Source organism: Phacochoerus africanus, chromosome 4 (genome assembly GCF_016906955.1).
Source record: "Phacochoerus africanus isolate WHEZ1 chromosome 4, ROS_Pafr_v1, whole genome shotgun sequence".
Taxonomy (NCBI): domain Eukaryota; kingdom Metazoa; phylum Chordata; class Mammalia; order Artiodactyla; family Suidae; genus Phacochoerus; species Phacochoerus africanus.
In genome coordinates, this window is record NC_062547.1 from 40,271,406 (window position 1) to 40,298,045 (window position 26,640).

General features: G+C 48.4%; 1 protein-coding gene across 1 annotated transcript in view; it reads right to left on the reverse strand.

Moving 5' to 3' along the window:
• The window catches only part of SLC6A5 (solute carrier family 6 member 5), a 54,620-nt gene that overhangs the window by 4,513 nt on the left and 23,467 nt on the right, over positions 1–26,640 (reverse strand). The window contains exons 8-14 of the mRNA XM_047774276.1: positions 20,309–20,443; positions 18,403–18,506; positions 15,963–16,087; positions 10,012–10,124; positions 9,157–9,288; positions 8,076–8,175; positions 2,306–2,406 (exon numbers count right to left, since the gene is read on the reverse strand). Of these exons, the coding sequence (XP_047630232.1) occupies positions 2,306–2,406; positions 8,076–8,175; positions 9,157–9,288; positions 10,012–10,124; positions 15,963–16,087; positions 18,403–18,506; positions 20,309–20,443 (810 nt within the window). The remainder of the gene's footprint in view (positions 1–2,305; positions 2,407–8,075; positions 8,176–9,156; positions 9,289–10,011; positions 10,125–15,962; positions 16,088–18,402; positions 18,507–20,308; positions 20,444–26,640) is intronic.

Genomic DNA, 26,640 nt, shown 5'->3' on the forward strand with positions numbered 1-26,640 from the left:
GCACTTTCTGAAAAAAACACAGCACGTCCCTCGAATCCCTTTTCCCCAACTTTCTGCCCCTAACGATTAGGAATATTTTAATCCAGAATTGGCCAAACTCCACTTGGAGCTGAAAGCAACCAGGCTTTTAGAAACTTGTTTGGCAATGTATTATCTTTTTTTTCAAATTTTATTTATTTATTTATTCTTTTTAATGATTTTTTATTATAGCTGGTTTACAGTGTTCTGTCAATTTTCTACTATGCAGCAAAGTGACCCTGTCCCACATACTAATATACATTATTTTTGCTCACATTATCATGCTCCATCATAAGTGACTAGACATAGTTCCCAGTGCTATACGGCAAGATGGAAATGTATTATCTTGAAGCCTGGATAGGCTTGAATTCAATTCTTACTCTGTCCCCTGCAAGCTTGGTGGCCTTGGGCAAGCACTTCAGCCTCTCCAAACCTCAGGCAACTGTAAAATGGGGGAAGACTCACACACCCAGCAGGGCAGTCAGGAGCTTAAGGAACAATGTTCCTAGAGTGACTGCCTAATAAGAGATCTCCACAAGTAGACATGCTGTTTATTATTATGTGATATGTTTCTGAAGAATATAAGACTCTCTGAAGCTTAAGGAGTTCCCATCATGGCTCAGCGGTTAACAAACCCGACTAGCATCCATGAGGATGTGGGTTCGATCCCTTGCCTCGCTCAGAGGGTTAAGGATCTGGCGTTGCCATGAGTTGTGGTGTAGGCTGCAGACGAGGCTCGGATCCCGCATAGCTGTGGCTCTGGCGTAGGCTGGCAGCAACAGCTCTGACTGGACCCCTAGCCTGGGAACTTCCATATGCCTCGCGTGCAGCCCTAGATAGACAAAAAAAGACCAAAAAAAAAAACCATCTCTGAAGCTTAAAATTTTCCAAGATAGAAGAAAAAGATTGGTAGAATCTGGAACAGATTCTAACTTTGATTTCACCCAAGAATAAATGGTGTGAGTGGTAACAGGGGGACCTGGCTAAGTAGAGATGGGGGGCAGCGGGGGCGGGGGAGAACAGCCTTCCGTTTTCCTCCCAGCAGTCAGGTAAATCCCCATTCTTCACATACATTTCAGTCCCAAATTCAAGAGACTGAGAAATCTCTCTTAATCCTTTCCAAATCTCATCCCCCAAATCTGGTGGGACTTTTCAGACAAATTACAGCCTCTGAAACATGAGCACAAATGAGGGCTTCTGTACAAGGTCTTGTGTCAATGCAGAGGGAGGTAATCGCTAAATGGTTTTTCTGTCTAAACTTCTGTCTTTTCAGAAAGAAGTTGAGGTGTTTTGATTAAAACTCACTCTGTGACTTTTTTTTCAAAAGGAAAATACATGTTTTCTTTTCACTTTTACTATCTTGTTTTCCTTTAAAGAAGCTGGTCCAGCGTAGAGTAAAGCGAGTCTTAATCTGGTTCCTAGTGCCACCTGCTGGGAAAAGTAGGAACTACACATCCAGCTTCCTGCTTTGCCTAGATCACACCCACAAGCCACTGAGGAGGAGGAGCTGGGAAGACAAGGTCTCTGTTAATTTCTGTGCTTGGGGAGTGGATGGAGGCAAAGCCCGCAGCTAGGGCACAATAAAAGAGGACACGGGATACACATATTTACTGACACACGAAGGGCTCTGATCTTTAAGAAGATGAATGTCAGATGATCTCAAAATGTCATCATTACACTTGAGGATGATAAGGTAGTCCTCAAAAGCAATAAAAATGAGTAATAAAAAACTAACTTCTGCTATACATTTTAGTTGTAGAGAAGCTATATTGAGTAGTGTTGAAGAATGAGAACTCTGGAGACACACTGCCTGGTTTCCACAGACACACTGCCTGTTGGTAACTATTAACTGTACCATCCTAAGCAAGTCATACAACCTCTGGGCATCAGTTTCCCCATCTGTAAAATGGAGATGATTATAATGCCAGCTCCACCGAGCTGCTGTGAGGGAGAGATGAGATGCTACATATAAAGTACTCTGAACAGCGCCTGGACCCTGGTTAGCACGTGGGGAATGGGATCACATGAGGCAGACTGACACAAGGGGAAACGTTCCACAGGGCTGCTCCAACCTGCATGATCAGCACCTGCACCCAATCGGCCAGGCACCTGTAGGCAAGTCACTTCACCTCTTTGAACCTCAAGTTTCCTTAGCTGAAAGACTCACTCTACATAGCTTTGCCCCCTGCTCATCTATACATAGACACATGCTGTGTTCAACATAAAGCATCATACAGGCATGCAAGGTGCTACCTGTGCAAATAGCTACAAAGCATACAGTCCTTACAGTTAAAATGGTTGGAGTTACGAACGCCCAGCAGACTTTCCAGAAAATGTTTGGCTGAAATCCAATCATCATCTCGATATCTTCGCAGAACCTCTGCAAGCCTGCAAAGAGACAAACAGAGAGCAAGCATGAAGTGTGGTGTCAGGGGGCAGGGGACAGCGCCAGAGCCCCTCACTCAAATGCCACTGGCTGGCATGGCCCCATCCTGGTGTCAGCATGACTCTTATTAGGCAGGGAACCAACAGACCAATGACTCACTGCCAGGAAGATGCAGGCAAATGGAACATTTAAATAGATATTAAATACTCTCTGCAGTAAGGTTCCAAGGGAGATGTCATCCCACGGTGACATCTAAAAAGCTCAGTTCCTGCCTAGCCTGTGTCTGGGTTCCACACTGCCCCAGCCTGGCATATGCACCTGTGCAGCTGTTTTCAGAGGGGGGTTCATGGGCTCAGCAACAACTCTGATTATGCTGTTGATTATGATCAATAAGCACAGTGTATTAGGAAAGTCTCAGGATCTCCAGGGAGACTCACGGTATGTTCTTTCTGTCCCCCCACCCTCCCAAGGATACTCTTCCATAAGTCAATTTAGCTCTGCTCTGTGTAAGATAATAAGGGCAGGCGAGAACCAATGTAAATTCCACGTGGCCATCACCCCCTCTGTTGGAACTCAAAGGATTGCGGTCCTCTTGGTCGCTGATCAATATAACTACATAAGGAGAAAAGCAGAGGAGAGAGTTATTCCCAGGACCCCATACAACTAGTATCCATTCTTTGAAAGGAAAAGCCACAGAGGATGTCTTAGGAGGGAGCGGTCTTGTGTCCTGTTTCCTGAGCTTGTAGAAAAGTGGCTTTCTCAGAACTGCAGGATCGCCATGCTGAAGGCACTGAAAGGACTCCGAGTTGAAGCCCCTCCACAATTGGTAGTTCTGACTGGTGGCCCCACAGACCACCATAGGCAAGAACTGCATGCTTTGAGCAGCTGACGTGACCACCTTTGCGTTTGTTTGCCTGTCTCCTTTTGTGTTAGCAAACAACTTCAAGCAAGTGGCTTCTGGACACTAGACCCTCTGGGCATAAGTGAGGGGAGAGAACCAAAAAGAGACAAAAATCAAAGATGAGGCCCTCAGAAACATACACGAGATACTGAAAGTGGTCCTTGGTACTTTTTTTTTTTTTTTTGGTCTTTTTAGGGCCATACCCGTGGGATATCAAAGTTTCCAGGCTAGTGGTTGAATCAGAGCTACAGCTGCCAGTCTACACCACAGCCACAGCAACATGGGATCTGAGCCAAGTCTGTGACCTACACCACAGCTCACGGCACCGCCAGATTCTTAACCCACTGAGCAAGGCCAAGGATCGAACCCATATCCTCACGGATACTAGCTGGGTTCGTTTCCATTGAGCCTCTGTGGGCACACTGGGCCTTCGCTCTGACAAAAAGAAAGATTTCAAAAACTTCTGCCATCAGACTCACAGACATACAGAACAGGTTTGTGGTTTGGAGTAGGTAGATGCAAACTATCACAGTTAGAATGGATAAGCAATGAGGTCCTACAGTACAGCACAGGGAGCTATAACCAGTCTCTTGGGATAGACCATGATGGAAAATAATATAAGAAAGGGAATATATATATATATATATATATATATATATATATATGACTAAATCACTCCGCTGTACAGCATAAATTGGCACAACACTATAAATCAACTATAATTAAAACAAAACTGCCGTCATCAGTATCAATCCTATTATCTGATTATTCCTCTCCATTAAACCATCCCCAGGAGATGATGGCGTGCAGCTCGACGGGGGAACCTGAGGTGACAGGGTTCAAGGTTAGAGCAAGGAAGACATACAGATGGCCTCCTGTAGTTACAGGGGCATGGCAGTAGAAGGGCTCCAGCCTCTCCAGAAGGGGAACTGGACCAGAGCTGTAGGAAGTGGTGGATGATGGCTTCTGAGCATCATAGCAAGAGGCAGTTAGATGCAAAGGATAAGTCCTGGAACTGAGAGTGAGATGGCTCGGGTTCCAGAGTCAGCTTGAGCCCTGGAAAGTCATCTCCCTCTCTGGGCCTCCCATGGGGTCCCTGGATGCTGGCCTCTGCCTCCAGCAGGCTCCAGGTCCTGTGATTGCTCTGTTTTGCCAACTTGGCCCCACAGATGCAGCCCAGGGGCACCAGCTGGCAGCCACAGGCAAGCCTCCAGCCTTTTGCTCCTTCCTGAGTCAGGGTCTCCAGGTCCTCCATCCTCCAGCTCCAGCTCCCATCCAGCCACAGCCCTCTCCCTTCCTGATTCACGCCCAGGTCCCCGCCTGAGTCCCTTCCTGAGTCAGCGGCTACCTCCCCCTTTGTTCACATGGCTTCCTCTGCCGGTTTCCTGTGCCACTCTATCCTTCCCACTGGTCCACAGCCCTCTTCAAGGCTTAACTCTTCATAAAGGAATTGATCTTAGAACCTAGAGCATGTACATGGGGGCTTGTCTGCTGCATGACCTTGAACCTGGAGGAGCAAGGGTGCTCCAAAAGGGATCTGAGCAACTGCTTCTCACTTAATTAGCAGAAAAACAGCAGCGGGGGGGGGGAGGGGGAAATGGTGGTGAACTCACAGCTACTGTTCTACACTCTGGTGTCCAGGAATGGGCCCGCCACAAGCTCCATAGAGCCAATCCATCCTGAACTGTAAATCAAGGACCTGCTTCAACCCACCAGTCACTTTCACCTGTGCAATTTTGTGTCTTTTGTCTTTAGAAACCACACCCTTGCCTTTGGTCTGGGAGGGTCGGGGGCCGGGGGAGGGGGGGGGGGGCACTAGGTGTGTACTTCACCCTGCTCCAAGCCTCAGAATACTACGAAGCACCCTTTACAATTTCTGATGGGGTATACTGCTCAACCTTTTTCGTAGCCACAGGATTCCGCGGACTGCACGTACTCATCGGATCCACTTTTCTAGCGGTCTGCTTCCTACTCGACAATTAAAATTCCACTTTACATCTAGCCACCACTTCGGCTTTGAGGCTGCAGCCTGATATTGACACTTCATAGATGTAAACAGATCAAGACAATTGACCAGATTTGGTGGAAATGCAGAGTGAAGAGCCAAGTGGATGAGCAGGCAGGAGAGCTTTGTGGTGGCAGTTAAATTCCAAGGTCCTTCCCAAAGCCAGAAAGTCCCTGTGTTGGCTCCCAGGAAAACGCAAAGAGCAAATCACTTTTTCAAAGCAATTCTTTTAGGTAAAAATCTGTTAAAGGGATTGCTCAGACACAAAACTCAGGGAGTTCCACTTTTCTAGATACCTCAAACCCAGATATTGGCCTATAAAGAATGTTGCCTTAAGAACTTGAATCTACTATTTCAAAATAAAGATAAAACTTAAAAATTATACCTACTGTCTTTTAAATGTGAAATCTCTAGAATCTAAACTCTAAAGATCATTAGAACCAAGAAAAAAACACCAATCTCTGCAATTTGGAGATTTTTTCAAATTCAGCAGCCAGGATAGGAAGGTATCAAATCAGTCAAGTCCAGTTCAACTTCCTTCAACTGTTTGGGGTCTCATCAGCTCAATAACGAGTGCACTGTCCTCTGAAGAGTAAACTATATATTTGTGCAGGCTTTTCCCTTCACCTCTAACAGTTATGTTAGCATATTTCAAATATTTCTTCTAAGATTCACTTCTTAGAAATCCATGCAGTTCCAAATCAGAGGTTCACACCTACAGCCAACACAGCAGAAGACAAGTTCAATCTGAGCTCCACATGGAGTCCACTGGTCCTGGAAGCCAACCCAGCACTGGTCCTCTGAGTCCAGGTGATTTCCTGGGTGGTCTCCCGGGAAGATTTGCAAAATCTAGGGACTGAAGCACTCAAGAGTTATCTTTTCCTTCAGAACCAAAAAAATCTACCACCAGATTTAGATGAGGACTGGTGGGGGGCAGGAGCTATTTAAGTTCTAAAAACAGAACTGTTCAAAGGTTTTGGTTTTAATGGTGCTTGTAAACCACACCAAACAGCCCTATTTTGTTGGAAAGAACTGTGCAAATGTGCCTTTTGTAGCAAATAGCAGTGAGGCTACAGACAGTGGAGAAGGTCATTGAGATGGCTGTCTGCACGCAGGCTGGCCATGAAGTGCTTTCCTCACTTGGCCAACAGACCATCTGATGACTTCAGCTCACCCATAGACCCACGAGAGCTTGAGTGTCCAAAGGAGGGCCCCAGAGGCTTCTCCTTGGCAAAGCCTTTGGTATCTGGGCAGAATGTTAAGATTCCCTGCAGCAGATTGGCTGGGTTTCTGCTGCTCGCTGCTCAGGTGGGAAGCTCTTTGAAGCCTCACCCTAAATGCAGGTCTTCAAACACAGCATCACTGCAGGCTCTAGTCTGCTTCATCCATCAGCCCAAAGAGCTGGCAGTTTGGCCTCTGATCCCAACAGGACAGCTGGCATGCCTGGCCATTTCTCCAACCAGAAACTAAACTCCCCCTGCAGTGGGGATGTTATCTCCATGGAGAAAAATTCCCCTTCTGCAGGAGCAAACAATGACTCCAGTATCTTCCTGTTTCTGGGGCGCCCAACTTTTGCACAAGAAGTTTTCCTTTTTATATTTTGGTTCCCTGTCATCCTCTATTTTAATGCATTCTTCAGGAAAGCAAGAAGCTGACAAACCCCTGCTGGACAGGAAACTAAAAACTGCATTAAAAGCAAAGTGCTCACACCAAGGATAGGGGGTGGTTGGGGTGAGTTTGCTGGGCCCCCGGCTTAAAGGCAGAGCTCTGCAGAGCCCTGGGGCCTGACTCCTCTTCCCTTGGGCTTTTTCATCTTTCACTCACATCATGCATCCAAGTGACATCCTGCCTTTCTTTTTACCCTCTCTTTTTGATTTTGAAGGACAGACGGATCATGTAAGTTGGCATTTTCCACCCTGCTGGTATTTGCTATGGAGGCCTTTTCTATATAAGGGATGGTGCTAAGATGTGCATGCACAGGAAAGTCAGCAGTGCCTTGTACCCAAGAGGGCCTGCCTGTGCCAACTGGCAGTGCACACGAGGGGTCCAAGAGGTCACCTGGTGAGTCATGTCCCCCACCCCAAGCACAGACACTGCCACATGAAGGGGGAAGATGGCATCTGCTGACTTGGCATTCCTGTTCTTCTTGATAATGACCCCACTGATTGTGAGATGCAGGTGGCTATGGTTATGATAGGAAGGGCTAAACTGTGAGGGAACTGGTAGTTTCTTCCTGGGAAAATCCAGGCTTGAGATCTTCCATCACAGACTCCCAAGGTGCTCATAACATCTCCTGAGGACCTGTGAGGCCAGTGTTCTCTTTTCTCTCCATAGTACTCAGGGACCAGCCATGATGCTGCCCTTCATCTCAAGCTACATAAAGACAGTGGCTACCAAGGCTGCAATGTACTTTCACATCTGCAGAGGAGCCTCCCCCTTCCCCTCCTCCTCCCCCAGTCTGGCCATCATCCACAGGCATTAACTATTCATTCGCCAGACCATACCCAAAGGCATGGCCTGGACCCAGCGGTTTCTGAAACAAAGATTTCCACCTTTCCCCATCAGCCATCTTTTGTTTCTCTATTCAATCCAGATCCCAGTGGTCCTGAGGCAAGCTTGGAAATAAAAGTGCAACTTTCTTATGGTTCCTAAAGATCTGCAATGAAGCCCTTTCCTTGCCTTCTTAAGTATGGAAAACCTGCTTGCTGTGGATGTCCTACCGACACTAAGTCCTACCTCCATGGCAGGCAGGGTGGTTCCCTTACCGTACACATAGGAGATCCCCACGAGCTCAAAAATGGCAATGATGACAAGGGCATAGGAGGCGGCGTACGTGTCCACAAGCTGAAACATGTAAATTCCACCCTGGTAGGAAAGAGAAACAACCAACATCAATGGGCCTTGATCTAGGTTGTCTCCCGCTTCTCACAGCCAATCCTTCCATCCTAAGGAGGGTCAGGTGCAAACAGGAGTCAAGGATTGCCCTTCCCCTCGAGAGCAGTAACCTAACACTGGTCAGGTATGTAAAATAGACACCTTGCCGTGTTAGCAAAGCGGTTCCTCAAGAGACTCCGAGCTCATCAACAGAACAAGCACAGAAAAGTGATCTGACATCTTATGCTCAGAAGGCAAAGGTCAACATTTGGAGATGTATGTGTGAAAGTGGCCAGATGGCTTCATTTTTGCTTTAGCAAGAGATGACCACTGCTACCCACATACCTGCATATGATTGACCTTCATATGATCTTTAGGTGTCGCTGGGCATTCCTCATGCATGCCCCTGCATCTTAACCTCACTCTTTTAGTCTCTCTACAATAGATGAGGCTTGAAGACCATCTCCTCTCAATCCATCACTTTACAGACAAAGAAACTAAAGCCCAAAGTGGTAACTTGCTCAAGGCCACGGAGTTAGCAAAAAATATTTATACCTATATATATATATATATATCATATAAATTATATATATCAAATGAGGTAATACACAACTTACCAGACACTCGGGACGAGAAAGAACCCAAGTGACCATAGATTGTGTATATTATAGGTAATCAAGTGGGAATTTCTCTGGCCAGTAAATTTGCATTTCAAGTATTCCATTTTCTTAAAGTAGGACACACCTGCCTTGTTGGCCGAAGAAGGCTATATCTCAATTATGAAGATGCTTGAAGCATCAGCCAAGGTGACATATTTCCCTCTGTGGTCAGAATCCCTAATGAACTGGTGCCATCTGTATGGGAATGGCAGTGATTTGGCCAGGGTTCTGAGGTCTGGGAGCTGAGGGTAAAAGGATGGAGAGCCCTCTGGGGCCCCCTTCTGCCCCGACCCATGCCCAGCAGGCAGCTGACCTGAGTGATCATTGGAAAGCCCATGATGAAGAAACAAATGCAGCATCCCAGAGTGAAGACCGGCTTGTGTGTGCGCAGGTACTTGGGGAACTCGTCTGAGATGGAGGTCACGATGGTCTCGATGGTGGCGAACTGGAATGGTGCCAGAAAAGGGACATCTGAAATACATGCCCAGCCCCAAAGGCTCCAAAAAGCTCTTTGTGTTTCCCACCAGGAAAGTGGTGTTGGATGAGGTTTGATTTCTAGAGTTGCATTCCCTCGATGGTTCTAAAAGACCTTGCTGGGGTCCAACCCACAAGGCCAGGCGGGGAAGCCAAGCAGGGTGTGAACCTTAGAGCTGCGTTTCCAGCCCCCAGAGACTGCACTCCTACCCATCCATCAGGACACCTTAAGCTTCACTTTGGATTCATGAGATGCAAATGCCTCTCCATTTACATCGCATTTGATCTTCCACTTGAAAAAACCCTCTTTGCACACAACTCCTAAAAACTGAGCACCTGTCAGCATGATTTGTAGTGTAGTCTCAGCCCCACAGCAATCTCCCTAAAATTGACTTCATAGTATTCTCCCTTATCCAGCCCCTCAGAACTTGCTCTGGCAAAATGACACCAAAGCAGGAAGTACCCAGGCTGAAATGTGCATGGAGAATGGAGAGAGAAGAGCTCCTCTGCACCATCATCTAAGTCACCCATAAATGGGAGGTTACACTGGACAGGTATCTCACCAGCCCTGCAGAGCTTGGGAAAACATTCAAGTACTGCTAAGCCTACACCCTGCCTCAGGCTAGTGGCAGGACCCAGGAGAAAGGTCATCAGAAGGAGTCGGAGGCACTGATGGAAGGGGGAAGGGGCTCACCATGGTGTCAAGTCCAAGAGTGAGGAGCATCAGGAAAAAGATGATGGCCCAGAATGGAGAAAGGGGCAGCCTGGTCAAGGCTTCCGGGTACACCACGAATGCAATGCCTGGCCCTAGAAGGAACAAGATAAATGGTTGCTGCAGGTCCAGCTCCCAATCCCCTCTTCCTGGAAGCCCCCAGAGCCCTCTCTCCATGGAAGTCCTGAGTTGTTAGTTATTACATACTGCTCCTGCTTTTTGCTATGTTTTCACTCCTCTCCATCCATTGCCCCACTTAGACCTCAAACTCCTTGAAGGGAAGGACCAGGGGAATTAGATCCACACCTCAAATAACTCATAGGAGGCTCAAAAAATAATGCCAGAGCAGAGATGCAGGGCCAACTCAATGCCAGGGCCTGGGCTATATCCCATGCAAATAACACAAAACCCTCCATCATTGTATTGATGAGTTGGGTGGGGTAGGATGTAATTACCCCTTAGAATGGTGGGTGATTTTGCCTACCTAGGCACATAGGGCCATGTCTGGAGACATTTTTGATTCTCATGAGTGAGATGTCGTGGGGAACAAATGCTGCCATCTAGTGTGTAGAGACCAGGGAAGCTGCTAAACATCGCTCAATTCATGGGACAGTCCCCAAGACAAAGAATTATTTGACCCAAATGTTGAGAGTGCTGAGGTTGAGAAACCCTGCTACAAGGGTTAAACATGCCCGGAATGACATCCTTTCCCCCTTTTGCTCTACTTCTTCCCAGTCACTCCTCCAGGAGAAGCCATTTACATAAAACATGAATCAATCTAACACTTTTAGGATCTTGCCCTATAAAGGCTTGATAAAGATGGGGCTACATCTGTCCACAGGTAATTTGGGGTTGGGGAGAGAGAAGCATAATGTAAGAGTTAAGAGAGTTTGGGCTCTCACAGTTAGACAGATCTGGGTCCAAATTCAGACTCCACCATTTGCCAGCTGTGCAACCCTAGACAAATTATTTAATTTCTATAAACCTCAGTATGGCCCATCTGTAAGATGGGGATAATAACAATAGTTCCTCACAGGGGGACAAGTGAGGAAACTCAGGTAAAGCACGGAGATCAGTGCCACATACAGCATCAGCACTCACAGAATATTAGCTTTTCTTAGGCATGGACAATGAACTTAGAAATTAGCAACTCTGACTCAGATTTTCCCAATAATACTGCAAGTGGTCTTGGTGGAAGATGCCTGACTGGCAGTTTTCTCTGCTACCATAGAAGTCCTGCAAGTCATTCCTATCTGCCTCTCGGCCTCACTGGGGAGATTACTCTAACCCAAGATGGCTTAAAGACCTGGCACTTGTGAATTTTCTTGCAAGTAGAAACCCAGATAATAATGGGCAGAGACCAGGGAATGCCAGGGTAATCCACAGCCAGTGCACGTCCAGAAGACAGAAACTGCAGCACCTGGAGTTTTTATAACTCAAGCATAAGGACACTTTTTTAAACTGGAATTTATCAGGTTGTTAGTTCCTAATGTTGCTGAGGGCCTTGGGTGTTTAAAATATAAAGCCTGGAATGCCTAAGATACCCCTGCTCGATGCATTTATAAGCAGACAGTAGAGCCAGCCTCTGAAGGCTCCCTGTGTGAACCATAAAAGAAAAGTCTGTATTAAACCACAGTTCAAGATATGTCTCGAATGCAGTGCTCTGAGGAAGTGCCCCGAACACTAAGGAAACCAATTCAGTTCAGGCTGTTAAGTGAACAAGAAGATCTTGAAATGGCCATGGCCAGAGGACCTGGGCTGATTGCTTTAACAGGATTCAGTCATTTGGGCTTTGCTGCTTCTTCAGGGTGAGGAATGATTTCAAAATACTCAACCTGTTTCCATTTCAGATGCCTCCCTAAAATATGCAGGTAAAGGTATCATTTTCAGCAAACTCCATTTATCTAAGATGGCTGGGGAGTGCTTTTTTTAAATACATTTTGCAGAGATCAGATTTCTTTTTCTCGAAAGATGGACTGTCTGAGCCATGGCGCAGTTTTCCCCAGATGAGGCCCATGTGTCTGACTGGGACTAAGCCCTGCTTCTTTCCTCTCTCACCGGGAGGCAGGATAGCCCAGTGGCTGGGATGCAGCCTCCTCTCCCACCATGGACCAGAAAACCAGCTCTGCCTCTTACTGCCTGTGGGACCTTAGATAAGACTTAGATAAGACTCTGGACAAACCTCAGTTTCCTTATCTGTATAATGGAGATCATAGTAGTATCTACCTTTACGGAGTTTCCATGAGCATTAAATGTGCTGATACACAGCAAGGGTTCAGAACGATGCCTGAATGTGGTGAGAATTCAGTCAGCACAGACCATTATTACTCTTCCCATGAGACGGGACCAAATGGCTCTGCACACCAGCAGCTTGGACAGGACCCCCAGAGACCTGCAGTGACTGCCTCCTTGGTCCTAGAGAGCCACTAAAGACACGGGAAGGGGCTCTGGTCAATGGATGCACCACAGCCCACTGCACTGGAGGAGTGGCCACTGTGCTGGGAAACTTATTACTTACGGATATGTCTCAGAGGACACAGCACCTGACCCCTGTGCCTTTGGAAGGACTGGCATCTCAGTGACAGGTGGTTGGATGGATGGTGAGTCTGTGTTGAGAGTATTCACCTTTTTGTTTTGTTTTGTTTTTTTTTTTTTGGTCACACCCACAGCATGCAGAAGTTCCCAGGTCAGGGATCAAACCCATGCTATAGTAGCAACAATGCTAGATCCTTAACCCACTGAGCTGCCAGGGAACTCCGAGAGTGTTCATCTTGACCATCGGGGTCTCTGAATCATAAGGGGCCAAGGAAGCCAGGGTAGCACTTCCTAGTGGCCTGGTTACCTGAGAGTTACCACCTCAACCCGGGCACTCTAAATGCAATCTGCACATCTGTGTCCCTGTGGTGTGTCCAAGCCAGTCTTGCTGCTGGTGGCTGAGCATCTCGGTAGGGCTCTGGGCTGGGTTAGTGAGTCACTGCTCCCCAGGTAGCCATGAAGATGACTCACAAATGGCTCTAAAAGGCTGACATCCCAGGAGGCTGCTCTTATGAGAAGACCATGCCCCCTTCCCTGTGCCCATCATAGAAGCAGAGCACAGCTTGGTCTCATCACTGATCCCACCTTCAGCCCCCAAAAGCCCTGAGATGGCCAAGATTTGGGGTAATGACTTTGACAGAAATGCCTCCCTCACAAGGGAGCTGTTAACAAATAGACTAGTGGTAAAGTCATTAAAGAGAATGTACCTTTGACTAAAGACCAAAGCACAGTCACTAATACTGGGTCAACAAAAATGAACTGCATGTCTATGTGCCAGTGTCTCCGAGCTAGAAGGGTGTGGGGCTGGCCTCTCATACAGGCCTAACCCCAAACCTCTGTCCTGTGTACTGCAGAGCCTCCACTACACAGGGGGATATCACACGAGCCTGCAAATCACATATAAGAAAACATAAAGGGAGTTCCCACTGTGGCTCAGCAAGTTATGAACTCGACTAGTATCCATGAGGATGCAGGTTTGATCCCTGGCTCTGCTCAGTGGGTTAAGGATCTGGTGTTGCTGTGAGCTATGGTGTAGGTGGCAGACATGGCTCAGATCCAGCTGTGTAGGCTGGCAGCTATAGCTCCGATTCGACCCTTAGCCTGGGAACGTCCTTATGCTGTTGATGCATCCCTAAAAACGAAAGAAAGAAAGAAGGAAGGAAGGAAAGAAAGAAAGCAAGCAAGCAAGCAAGCAAGCAAAGGATCTGGGAGAAGACCTCATGGGCCATGGTCCCTCCCCTGTTGGGGATGAGACTTACTGTCCCTGTGCCCATGACAATGAGAAACTACTGAGTACAGCTGGCCCTCGGACAACACGAGTTTGATCTGCATGGGTCCACACATAGGTGGGTTTTCTCCAACAGTGAGTATATTACAGTACTACACCATCTTCGGTTGGTTGAATCTGAAGACTCCGAGGAGGATCTATCTACAAAGGACTGACTATAAGTTATAATGTGGACTTTTGGCTGCATGGAAGGTGGACGCCCTTAACCCCTGCCTTGTTCTAGGACCAAGTGCATGAACACAACACGTTAGAATCTATGAGAAGTGCCCTTCTCCCTGTTAAAATCAGAGGAAATGAAAAAAAAATCTGGAAAGAGGACGTTTCCCAGGGCAACACAGACCCTTTGTCTGATGCTTGTGATGTAAAGTACAAACAAAACTTAATTTGGGCTTTAGCAACCTGCGCCCCCGAATCCCTTTCCTGGGGCAGGAAAGTCCTCAGAAGAGGTAACTTATATGGCCCACGCCTTAAGAAGCACTGTCTCTGGTAACTTGGCCACTGGTTCACAAAGGGTGCGGTAATGTCACGAAAATAGCAGAACACCTCGGGATCCGCCAGGAAGTGGGGCAGCTCGGAGGCACAGGCACCCTGAAGGCAAAGCCTTCACTTCCCTCTCTCTCTTTCTCTCTCCCCCTCTCCCCACCCTTATGCTCCCCATGAGTTAAAAATTTTTTCATCTGCTGCAAAGCCCAAATCCCTGTGGGTTCAATACCCTCTCCAGGGAGAGATAATCACCTCCCTGGAACAAGCTGGGTCTTTAACTCTTTGAGGCCCACAGTGCACCATCAGCACCACTGAAGCAGTCATTCATTATCCTCAGGGAACTGGAAGAAGCAAGGCAGCCCACCAAGGAGGTGACATTTCTAGGGCTTAGCTCTCTCTCGGGCCAGCCTCTGAGACGTTATTGGAGATCTGCAGTGAGCTCCTTGAAGAAAGACCACTTCAGAAAAAAGCCATAGACAGGTCCATACTCTGGAGCACCTAGGGTGCACAGTCCTATCCCTACAACCCCTGGCAGCATCCCGACACCGAGACATCCCCTAAATGCCTGATGCGAGAAGGACCATAATGACAGACAGCAGCTGCGGTGGAATCCCTCAGCCCACAAAATCTGCTCAACACCCAAAGCCTTTGAAGCATAAGGCTGGGTGGAAATAAAACGTTAAATCAAAGTGGTAAACACTCTACAAAATACTGCTGGAAAAAGGGATTAAATGAGATAAAAAGAAAGCCCTCTGGTCCAGAGGGACAATACAAATGTTAGCCATGAATAGAGGGATCAATTGGCCAGAGGGTAAATATTTATTTTCCATCCCTCCCACCTCTCCATCCAACCTTTCTAGCCACTGGGGAAAAAAACTGCAGGTCTGCATTGCTCACTAAGCACAAGGCCTGAGAACACATCTGACTTCACCATTAGGAAAGTGCTTCATCAGGAAAAGGCTGCTCAGTGTCTATGGATCCCAGGGCAGAGAACGCCACCCGGCGGCAGGCTGCGCCCACATCTGCTGCAGAAGTGCTGGTCGGCCAGACAATCACCCACGCTGAACAGCTAGAGACCTCACTTAGGCTGGAGCCAAGTCAAGAGAGGACAGGAAAAGGTAGGAGAGGAGCGGGAAGCAGGAAAGGGGCTTTGATAGCCAACCCTCTAACCCCTCATGAGCTTCAGACTCAAGCTGCTCTGGGTCCCTCTACAAACAGGGACCTAGGCTGTCCCACTCTCCAGCCTGTTCCAGAAGGTCAGCTTCCTAGCATAGCATAAATGAGGAGTTCAGGGGAGTTGCCATTGTGGCTCAGTGGGTTAAGAACCTGACATAGTGTCTGTGACCGGGGTCGGTTCCATCCCTAGTCTCACTCAGGGGGTCGGGAATCGAGCGTTGCCGTGAGCCGTGGTGTAGGTCGCAGACATGGTTCGGATCCCACATTGCTGTGGCCGTGGTGTCGGCCAGCAGTTGTAGCTCCAATTTGAACCCTAGCCTGGAAACATCCATATGCTGCGGGTGTAACTGCAAAATGAATAAATAAATGACTACACAGATAAATAAATAAGGAGTTCAGGAGGTGAGCCTGGAACCCGCCCTGCAAGGGCAGGGTGACAATCTCACAGTACCTTGGTCTGCCACGTTCTCTATGTTGACCTTGCGTTCATTGGCCATGAAGCCGATGACTGAGAAGATGACGAAGCCTGCAAAGATGCTCGTGGCACTGTTGGTGCAGGTTACAATGAGAGTGTCCCTGGAGGGAGAGACAAGTTTGCCATTAGGTGAGTTTTGTGAGCAGGAAGTGACACACACATGTGTGCCCGGGGCACATGCCCATTTCCAAACAGGTATTCACCGGAGGCTGATCTTGCTCCTCTTATTCACAATAAAAGGAACAACCACTGCTGACCACAGGCCCCCTTGGGTGGAGGGCTAAGCATCAAAAGACTCCAAAAGATCTCCCTCCCCCAGCTGCCCTGCTTCGGTGCCGCTGAGACAAAGCGCTGGCTCCACCTGCTGTAGAACCAGTCTCCCCTCTGGGCAGTGGCTGAGGTAAGTGTCTACTGGAGCAGAAACTGAGGACATGGGGCCTTTTAGAGGAGCCAGGACAGGAACCATGAATGAGAGAAGGCGGTGGGACCACCAAATTCCACCTCCCCACCCCCACCCCCACTCCTGCCACCCTGAATGAGAACAACCTGAGGTTGGTGCGCACAGGCAGAGAAGGGTAAGGAAGACAGACCTGGGATGAGAGAACAGCGCCCTCTGCTGGCGATACAGCTGCAGTTCCCAGCCTGGCCTGATGACCCTAGACTGGCACCAGAGGTCACAGAAAGACAGAGCCCCAGGGCTAAATTCTAGTCCTGATTCACCAACATGTCAGAGGCATGACCTTGACCAAGCCACTTTATTTCCACTCCGATTTGAAAAGGTGACAAGGACCCCATGTTCCTCACAGGTTGTTGTGAGGACTACACGGTGCAGAGCTGGGCACAGAGCACCTGCCTTGCCTGGCCCCTTAATTTACTGATGCAGAAGCTAAAGCCCAGTTGAGGATAAGGTGCTTGTTAATGGTCTGAATCCAGACTTCCTGCCCTTTGGCCACACCACACAGCATCCTTCCCAAGAAAGCACAGAGCAATGCTTCCCTCTTTGACAGTATTCAGGCTGAATCTCACAGGTTATAAGTTAATAAGCAGCTGTGACCAAAGAAATTCAATCACCTTGGTCTGGCATTTCAGCTGTTTTGGGCTGATCTGTGTGTTCCCCAAATGTATATGTTGAAGTCCCAATCCCGTCTCTCAGAATGTGACTGTATTTGAGAGTTCCCTGGAGGCCTAGTAGTTAAGGATCCAGTGTTGTCACTGCCGTGGCTCAGGTCACTGCTGTCAGCGCAGGTTTGATCCCTGGCTTGGGAACTCCCACATACCATACCACAGGCATGGCCAAAAAAATGAATGTGACTGTATTTGGAAATAGGGTCTTTAAACAGGTAATTAAGAATAAGTCACGAGCAGTTCCCATTGTGGCTCAACAGTTAACAGATCCAACTAGTATCCATGAGGACATGGGTTCAATCCCTGGCCTCGCTCAGTGGATTAAGGATCCAGCGTTGCCGTGAGCTATGGTGTAGGTTGAAGATGCGGCACTGATCCCACGTTGCTGTGGCTGTGGCATAGGCCGGCAGCTGCAGCTCCAATTGGACCCCTAGCCTGGGAACTTCCATATGCCTCAGGTGCAGCCCCAAAAAGACAAAAAAAAAAAAAAAAGGAATAAGTCATGACAGTGGGCACTAATCCAATAAGACTTATAAGAAAGGAAGATCAGGATTCACAGCAGAAAGACCAGGCAGAGACACCTGGAGAGGACCAACAGCTACAAGCCAAGCAGAGAGCCTCAGAGGAACCAACCCTGCTGACCCCTTGATCATGGACTTCTAGCCTAACTGTGAGAGAATTAATTTCCATTGTTTGGGTCACTCGCCCTGTGCTATCTGCTATGGCGGCCCCAGCAGACTGATGCAAAGGCTCTCTCCAGCCTGGCCCCCAGACCATTCTCAGGCCCCATTCCTTCTTGCCTCATGAGCGCACACTGGCACCAATCCCATTCACCTGCCCCCCACGCCCACGTCCCCATCACACCCAGCTCCACTCATGTTCACCTCGAGCTGTTTCTTCCACCTGAAAACATTCCCTCCTCTCCCACTTCTGTTAAAACTCCGGTATAGACGTCACTTCTGTGAGGCCATCCCAGCCATCCTAGGCCACGGCTGCATTACCATCGCTGGCTCTTGGTTCACGAAATATCTCATACATGATTCTTTGGAGGCACAGTGCCTCCAAAGAAACTCAACTCTATCCCATGTGTCAAAATCAGGGTGCCAGGTGGGGTCCAGGCCACCAGAAGCCAGCAGATGGCCTTAGCAGGGGATTTCCCCTATGCCAGAGGCAACTCTCTGATTCTGTGAAGATATGGCCTCAGGCACTCAATAACTCAGCCCAGGGTTCTGTCCCCAGGCCCTAGTCCTACTCACCAGCCACCTCTGGGACTTGAAGACCCTGCACCTACCTGTAGCAGTTGTTGTGGAATTTGTTGTAAGAAGAGAGCGTGATCAGGCCTCCCCATGCAGCAGATAGAGAGAAGAAAATCTGAGTGGCAGCATCTTTCCACACCTGGGAGGAAGAGAGGGGAAGATTCACGGTCACTGAAGAAGGCTGGCAGGGGGGAGGCGAACCTCCTACGCCCAATGCTACACTATCTCTCCTGGGGGGAAAGGCAATCAGGACAAGATGACTTAATGAGAAACATACGTCATTTGCACTGGAAGCCAAAAAGGCAGTAAAGGGGAGACTAACTCCCTTCTAATCCAAGGAAAGAAATTCAATAAGCAACCCACAAATTTCCTGCTTGCAAGTCCTACCATGGAAAACTATGCAGAAGGGGAGAGCCCTTTCTTCAGCTGGAAACACTCTCCAAAAACAGGCAATTGACAACAGCCAAAATATTCACGGATACAGAATAAAAACTTTTAAAATGGACACTCCACAGATGACCACAATTTACTAAAAATCTGAAACTCTGTAGCCCCTCATCTAAGTAAAGCAAGGCCTGTGCCACAGCACAGTGGATTTTATAGTGCCACCTCCTTCTTGAACTTGGCTGACAACACTTCTTGGTTGTCTTGGCAATTTCTTTTAATTGTCCTCATAAAACTCAAGAGTTTGAGCTAGAGAGTTATATGATTTGATGATGGACCTCCTATCATTTTTATAAGTTAAATCTGGTTTTTAAATTGTGCTTAACCTATGCAAAGAGAAAGTTCAAGTATGTGCTGGCCAAGTCTGTGCCTAATCCAACCTCCATTCTCTCATGCTTCTTAGTAACAAAGCTGTGTTTTTGTTTAAAGGCAGCCATACATCCAGCCAAACGACCACCTTGCAGTATCAAGGGGCAATGCAGCTGAGAGGGGATCATCATATGATTTTATTTCTGGCCAGTGATGGGAAAATCAAGTGTTATATGGAACTTCGGGGCTTTCTGCTCTTTTAAAGAGAGGGAGGGTGCCTATCTCTATCCCTTCCCTCACTGCTTTGTGCCACCTGGAATGCTGATGTGATGGCTGGAGCTCCAGCAACTATCTTGGCAGCTCTTCACTGAGGATGGTGGGGCAGAAAGACAGGAGCCTAGGACATTATGGAGCCACCCAACCAGTGCTTGACTATCTACCATTGGGCTGCTCTAGTGCCTATAAGTGAAATAAACTTTCATCTTGGTTAAGCTGCCATTATCTGGAGGTTTGCCATTATGTGCAGTCAAATGCAATCCAAGCTTTGTGTTCTTAACATACTCTGGAAAAGCAGATTTTTCTTTAAGGTGAGGAAACTCATTTCTTTATATATATTGAAGTATAGTTGATATATAAGAAAATGCATTTCTTATTAAATAATCACCCTCTCTTTTTGAGATTTGGGGTTGGGAATTTTAGAGCAAGACATGCCTGTACAGAATATACATAGAGAAGCTGTAAATGCGTGCAGGCTCTGTGTTGGAGTGCCAGAAGTAGTCAAATCAGTCCGAGCCCTTTAAATTATAATTGCTTGTGGTTTGCCTAAGTGCTGTTATTTTCCAACCAGCAAAACTCCATTTCCAACACACTATAATTAGCAACAGATAAGTGGCATGAAGTGGTCCAAAGCTATTAAGGGAATTTCATTCTTCTTTTCAGCCTCTACTACAACCCCAGATGTAGGACAAACTATTCCAGGAATCTGAAACCCCCTAGCTGCCCACTTCTCATTAACGATTTCCTGAATGTGTAGCATCCTAAGATTATCAGGACCTCGTAAAGGCAAACAGTGAGATGCCCTGTGGGAGGAGGTCTGATCCCTTCTGCTAAACAGTGTTCTGGAGTGGGACCCCATTCCTATGAGCTGGTCCCTGCAACAGGCGTGTCATAAGGAAATCAGGAGCCCACCGTGGCGTCCGTGAGTTTCTCCCATTTTGGTGTGATGAAGTACCAAATCCCAGCGCCAGCTCCGGGCAGAGTGACCCCTCGGATGAGGAGGATCACGAGCACAACATACGGGAACGTGGCCGTGAAGTACACCACCTGGAAAAACCACATACAGAGGGGCAGGAATGAGCAGACCCCACGGCAGACTGCGATCTGCCACCTGGACACGAGCACCTGATGGTGAGGACATGGCAGTAGTTTTCCCCAAACTCTGCCAGGACTGGGGACCCAGGGGAGGTACTGGTACTAAAGGTGAGTTAGAGAGAACCAGAAAGAACGCCTCAAGGGGGACCCCCAAGGCTGTGGGGTGAGTCAGCCTGCAGTGGGGAAGTGGACAACTCCCTGAGGACCAACTGAGGGGGAATGGCTATGTGCCCCCTTCCTCCTTAACTCCTAGCCCATCCTTTGCCTAAGGCCCCAAATTCCACCATTAGAGATTAATTTTTTAGCTTAAACTTTCCATCCTTGTTTATACACACACCCAACGTGAGGCAGCCTAGTAACATGAAAGAATTATGATCTTAGAATTAGATATATTTAGGTTCAAATGAAATCACACCTCTGGCAGTGAGTTGCTATGAGACTCTGGACAAGCTATTAAGCTCTCTGAATCTTAGTTTTTGCATCTGTGAACTAGAGATAATACCACCTTTCATTGAAAGAAAAATAGTCGTTGAGGATTAAATGGGTCCCTAGCACAGTGTCTCATTTGTAATAGATGGTCATTAAGTGCAGTTAAGTTCAACAAGCATTTATCAAGGGCCTACTATGAAGTGGGTGCTATGCCAGGCCTTAGATGAATAAAGATGAAGGAACCCAACTTAGGAGACTAAGAGACAAGTCTGAATAATGGGCGAAGCAGTGCCACACAGGACACTGTGCAGTTCATTGTGGCTCAACCTGGGAATTTATGAAAAGATGCAAGGAGATGACACATGAGCTGGATCTTAGAAGACAAGTGCAACTTAAGCGAGGTGAGGCGAGGTGGGAAGGTGGGGGGAGAAAGGGGCAAGACAGGCATGAGGGCGAGGCCCTACACTCACTAGGAGCACAAAATAGAGTTGAAGCTGAGAGCAGTGGGGCACTGGGGACACGGGAGACCAAGCATGTCACGGAGCCCCGGAGTTCCAGCCCAAGGATGATCCTGGATTCTGAACAGGAGAGAAGGACCAGAGCTGAGAAACATTTGAGGAGTAACATCAGCAGAACTTGGGGGCAGCAGTTAAATGGGGATGAGTGGGAGTCATCTTCCTTCCTTCTCTGTCAACCACACCTCAGGGTGGAGGAAGGGCCTGGGACCAGGATTCAGCAGACAAGACAAACGCACACTGAGACAGCCAGGGCTCTGCAGCCCCATGGACCTGAATTCAAATCCCAGCTCCATCACTTACAAGCTGGGCCACGTGGGGAAGTGACACAACCTCACTGAGTCTCAATGTCCATACCTGCAAAGTGGCAACAGCAACAGCATATTCCTCATGGGGCTGCTGGAAGAGCACAATGGGACAATCCATACAACATGGGACAGGCCTTGGAAACGAGTGCCACTTTGGTCTTGCCTACGACTTACCAGCCTTGAATAACCCTGGCACCTGCAGCTCACAAGCCAGTTACATCCCCAAAGCACATGTGAAGGCACCTGGAAGGAGGAAGTGAAACTCCCATCCTGGACCACCAATCCCTCTCTCATCCGTGGGAAGGGCACAGACACCGGGGTGAGCTCAGTTGGTTCAGAGCCCCTCTGCACCAACCTGTAGCCTTCCATCCTGGAGCACCCTGGACATCTGCCCCGGGGAGGGAGACAGACACCCCACTGCCCACTGGCTGAACAGACCCCTGGGCCCAGCAGCAGGCTCTAACCTGGCAGTCACTGGCAGGCACTGAGATTTGAGGGATGAGAACTGATTCAAGGACTTGGGAAGGAGGGGTCGGGAGACTAGAGTTGAGATTAATATAAAAACCCTTGGGGTCACTTCATTTATTCAAATAAATACACACACATGATATCACATATCTGGAATCTAATACACGGCACAAATGAACTTTTCCACGGAAAAGGAACACATGGACTTGGAGAACACACTTGTGGTTGCCAAGGGGGAGGGGGAGGGACTGGGATGGACTGGGAATTTGGGGTTAATAGATGCAAACTATTGCATTTGGAGTGGACAAGCAATGAGATCCTGCTGTATAGCACAGGGAACTATATCTAGTCACTTGTGATGGGACATGATGGAGGATAATGTGAGAAAAAGAATGTATGTATATATATGTGTGTGTATATGTGAGACTGGGTCACTTTTCTGCACAGTAGAAAAATGACAGAACACTGTAAACCAACGATAATGGAAAAAATAAAAATTTAAATTTAGAAAAATTGAAAAGTACAACACATGCGCACATAGGTACACATATTTTTCAAGCACCTCATATGTGCCACAGTTTTAAGCATTTGAAGTTTAGAGGTAAAGGGGATAAAGACCCCTCCCTGCCCTTGACCACCTTACTAGCTAGGGAGCTAGAGACCAAATCGCAGTCATGGTAATATGTGTAGCCTATTAGAAGGTGACGAGTGCATTGGGAAAAAAGAGAAAGTGGAGCAGGGCAAAGTGGGGCGGGACATGCTGGGGAGGATGCTCGGAAGATGGTTGTATTAAAAGCCTCACTGAGAAGCTGGCCAGGACCCGAAGGAAGCGAGCGTTGAGTCAGCTGGGTACCTGGGAGAACATACGAGACTGAGGGAACCACTGGAGTTAAGACCCTAAGAAGGGATGATGCCTGGAATCTATGAGCAGCAAGGCAGCCAGGCCAGCGTGGCCGGGCAGGAAAACAGGCAGTCAGAGGTGGGAAGTCAGAGATAAGGACAGATTCTGCAGAGCCTTGTGGGGCCTGGGGAGGAGTGGGAGATGGGGATCTACTGCAGGGCTTTGGGCAGAGGAGTGACATGCTCTGACATTTTAACTGCCACTCGGTTGCTACATTGCCTTTATACTGCAGGGGCAGCATTTAGGAGGTCATGGCTGCAATCCAGGCAAGGGACAGCGATGGCTCCATCCAGGGTCAGAAACCACATCACCTGCAGAGGAAGAGCCATCAGAACTCCCTGACCCATTTACTGTAGAATGAGGAGTGGGGGCTAATTTTCTGGCCTCAGCAGCTGATGGGTGGAGGTGCTGAACTGGGACAGGCTGGTAAAGGACAGATGAGGAGGGAGTTCCTCTTGTGGCTCAGTGGTAACAAACCCAGCAGGATCCATGAGGACATGGGTTTGATCCCTGGCCTCACTCAGTGGGTTAAGGATAAGGCGTTGCCCTGAGCTGTGGTGTAGGTCTCAGGTGTGGCTCGGATCCCGCCTTGCTATGGATGTGGTGTAGGCAGGCAGCTGCAGCTCCAGTTCGACCCCTAGCCTGGGAACCTCCGTGTGCTGGGGGTGCAGCTCTAAAAAGCATTAAAAAAAAAGGGAAAGAAAGATGAGGACGAGGACGAGGAGTTACATCTTCCTCTAAATCCAGTTACTGGTCAAGGCCAAACTTCCTGTTTATAGACCATGGATGGGCAGGTCTCCTTTTCTCTGCACTGCCTCCTGCCACTAAGCAGTGGCCTCCTCCCTGCTCCCCAGGACAGCCGTCTCTCCTCCCCAGGAATTACTAGGGGCTGTGAGGGAGGGGGCGGCCTGCTTCTCCTTCTCCTTTAGTGAAAGCCCTCCACACACAGATGTCATGACACCCAAAGGCATCTTATTCTCTGCAGAAAACCACCTGCCACGGGATGACCCGGTATCTCCTCCCAGCCACTGGATGGGGCTGGGGAGAAGAGTGCTACAAGAAGGGCCAGGCGGGGCCCTGGCCCGTCTGACCATCCCACCAAGATGGTGGGGGCAGGGTGACGACTACGACCTACCTTCTTCTTGACCACCTGGGCTGGCGGGAGGTGAGGCAGGAAGGAGATGAGGGAGAGGAGATGACAAAGATAGCAGGGTCTGGCGGGAAGAAGACCCCAGGACTGGCAGACTAACTGGCTGAGATGCTCCTCCCATTCGACTGGAGACAGGTTTGGACACTTCTGGAGCGCCCTCCCATTTTGCAGACGAGGAAACTGAGGCTCAAGTGAAGCCTCTCACAAAGGGTTAAATATCTCACTCAAGGCCTCCCAGTTGGAGCAAAGAACCAAACTTGAAACTCTCTAACTCCAAAGCCTAGTTCCTTCCCTGTGATGTCCTTCCGATCTGACGTGTGAGAGGCAGGGCTGAGACTAGGGTGAGGCAAGTCAGGACCCAGGGTGCACAATTTAAGGAGTCACGCATTCTCAGGGGCCGACCCTGCATGTGTGGGAACCTGAGAGTGAGTGCCACCTTAAATTTCACACCAGGGTGCTTGCTTCCCTCACCCAGGTCTGGCCCTGGTGTGTGGAATGACGCATTCACTTCAGGATGGTGGTTGCAGCCAGCTGAAAGGGCACAAAGTGTCTACATCCTGGGGATGCCTCCAATGTGAGTCACATGGAGGTTTTATCACAGCTAGTCCTCTTGTGCCACAGGGGCTTCAGAATGCACCTGTTTCAGGATGGGACTGTCAAAGGAATTAAACATGAACAGAAATGAATTACACTTGGCAGGAATGACGATGATAAGTTGATCCGAGCCTGCTGGCCTGTCACCTGGCAGCATGGTCCTTACAACGGGAGCCCCGAACAGGTGGTAAGGCCAGGCCCTCCCCAGCCTATGCTGGCTAATTAGGCTAGCTTTGTGCTGTGGCTGTAATGCTGAGGCAGAGCAGCCCCTGAGGTCAGAGGGGCTGCATCTGACCTTCAGGCCTGCCTGCTGGTTACCCCCACCTCTGGAATTCTGGCTGCTCAAAGAAAGACTGAGGTCTCTTGGGAAGCATCTGGCCACTGAACAAGAGGAACTGAGCTTATCTGGCCACAGGAGAAGAAGGGCATCTCCGTTGCCTAGAAATGACAGTCCTGGTAGAACTTCAATCACAAAGGAGACTGTCACGATGAGGAGCCACAGCCGCGTTTCCAGACAAAGCTCCATGATTAATGTCTGCACAGCCCAGGGCAGGATAATAAACGGGGATGCATTATTTCTGGTGTTGGCCCTCATTTTTAGCAAACAATTCATCATTGACTCCTAGTTGGAAACCTTTCTCAATGAAGCAGAGAGATAAGTTAGCCAACTGAAAAGCAAAGTGTACTTTCTGGAGGCTATGTCCAAACCTCCATTTTTGAGAGCCCACAAAATCCAGCATCAAGGATTAAATTCTCAGTCAATGCCAAAAACTGATTCTAATGCCATCCCCCCAAAATCACAGGCTGATAAAGCTAAGAGGGATCTTAGAGGATATCCATGTGAACCCTTGAATTTGCAGATGTGGAAAATGAGGCTCAGATGCATCCTGGGACTTGCCCGGCTGCTAATGATAGCTGCTGATGACAGGATGGGATGGGAGTGCAAGGGGCCTGACTCACAGGGCCAGGACTTTTACCCCCCCACACCCCACCCCAATACGCAAATGATGACTCCAGAATGATGTCTGTCTCTTCCTAACAGCCCCTCCTTGGGAGAGAATGTCATATAATGGAAAGAGTCTAAGCTTTCAAGGGAGACAGACCAGGGATTCAAATCCCAGCACTACCACTTAAAGGCTGTGCGACCTCAGGCAATTTATCCCACCACAATGTGCCTCAGCTTCTCTATCTATAAAATGGGAAGAAACATCCTTACCTTGCAGGTTGTTAGGCAGAGTGAAGGCACTAATGCAGGTGAAGCAGTTAGTAGTACCTGGCACCTAAAGTGTGCAACAAAGTTCCCCTTCTCTTCCCACATCCCCACCAGAGCCGCAGCTTGCAGGACATCAGATTGGCACAAAACCCACTCAATCAGTCAATGATCATCACAGAGAAAGAAAAGAGTGAATGTTAATTAGGAGTGGACTCGAGGCCCGTTATTGCACACGCATCCTCTCAGTCTTAGAAAAGCCCTATAGGGTAATGTTCCATTATCCCCATTTACAGAAGAGGAAACCAAGGTTCCAATGGTTAAATAGCTCATCCAGAGTTACCAAACCAGAAAGCGATTAACAGATGGGATTTGAACTCAGATCCATCGGACTCTAAAGCCACCACCAGGCCACCCTTCCTCATGTCACCAACAAGGCCACACTGTTCTCACCCTCCTCACCTCTCACCCTCTCCTCCTGCCAGTCTCACCTTCTAGCCAATCCTGCTAGGCCTGTCCAGACACTTGGATTACGGCTGAAGTCGCCCCGTCTCCATCTTCAGCTGAATGCCAC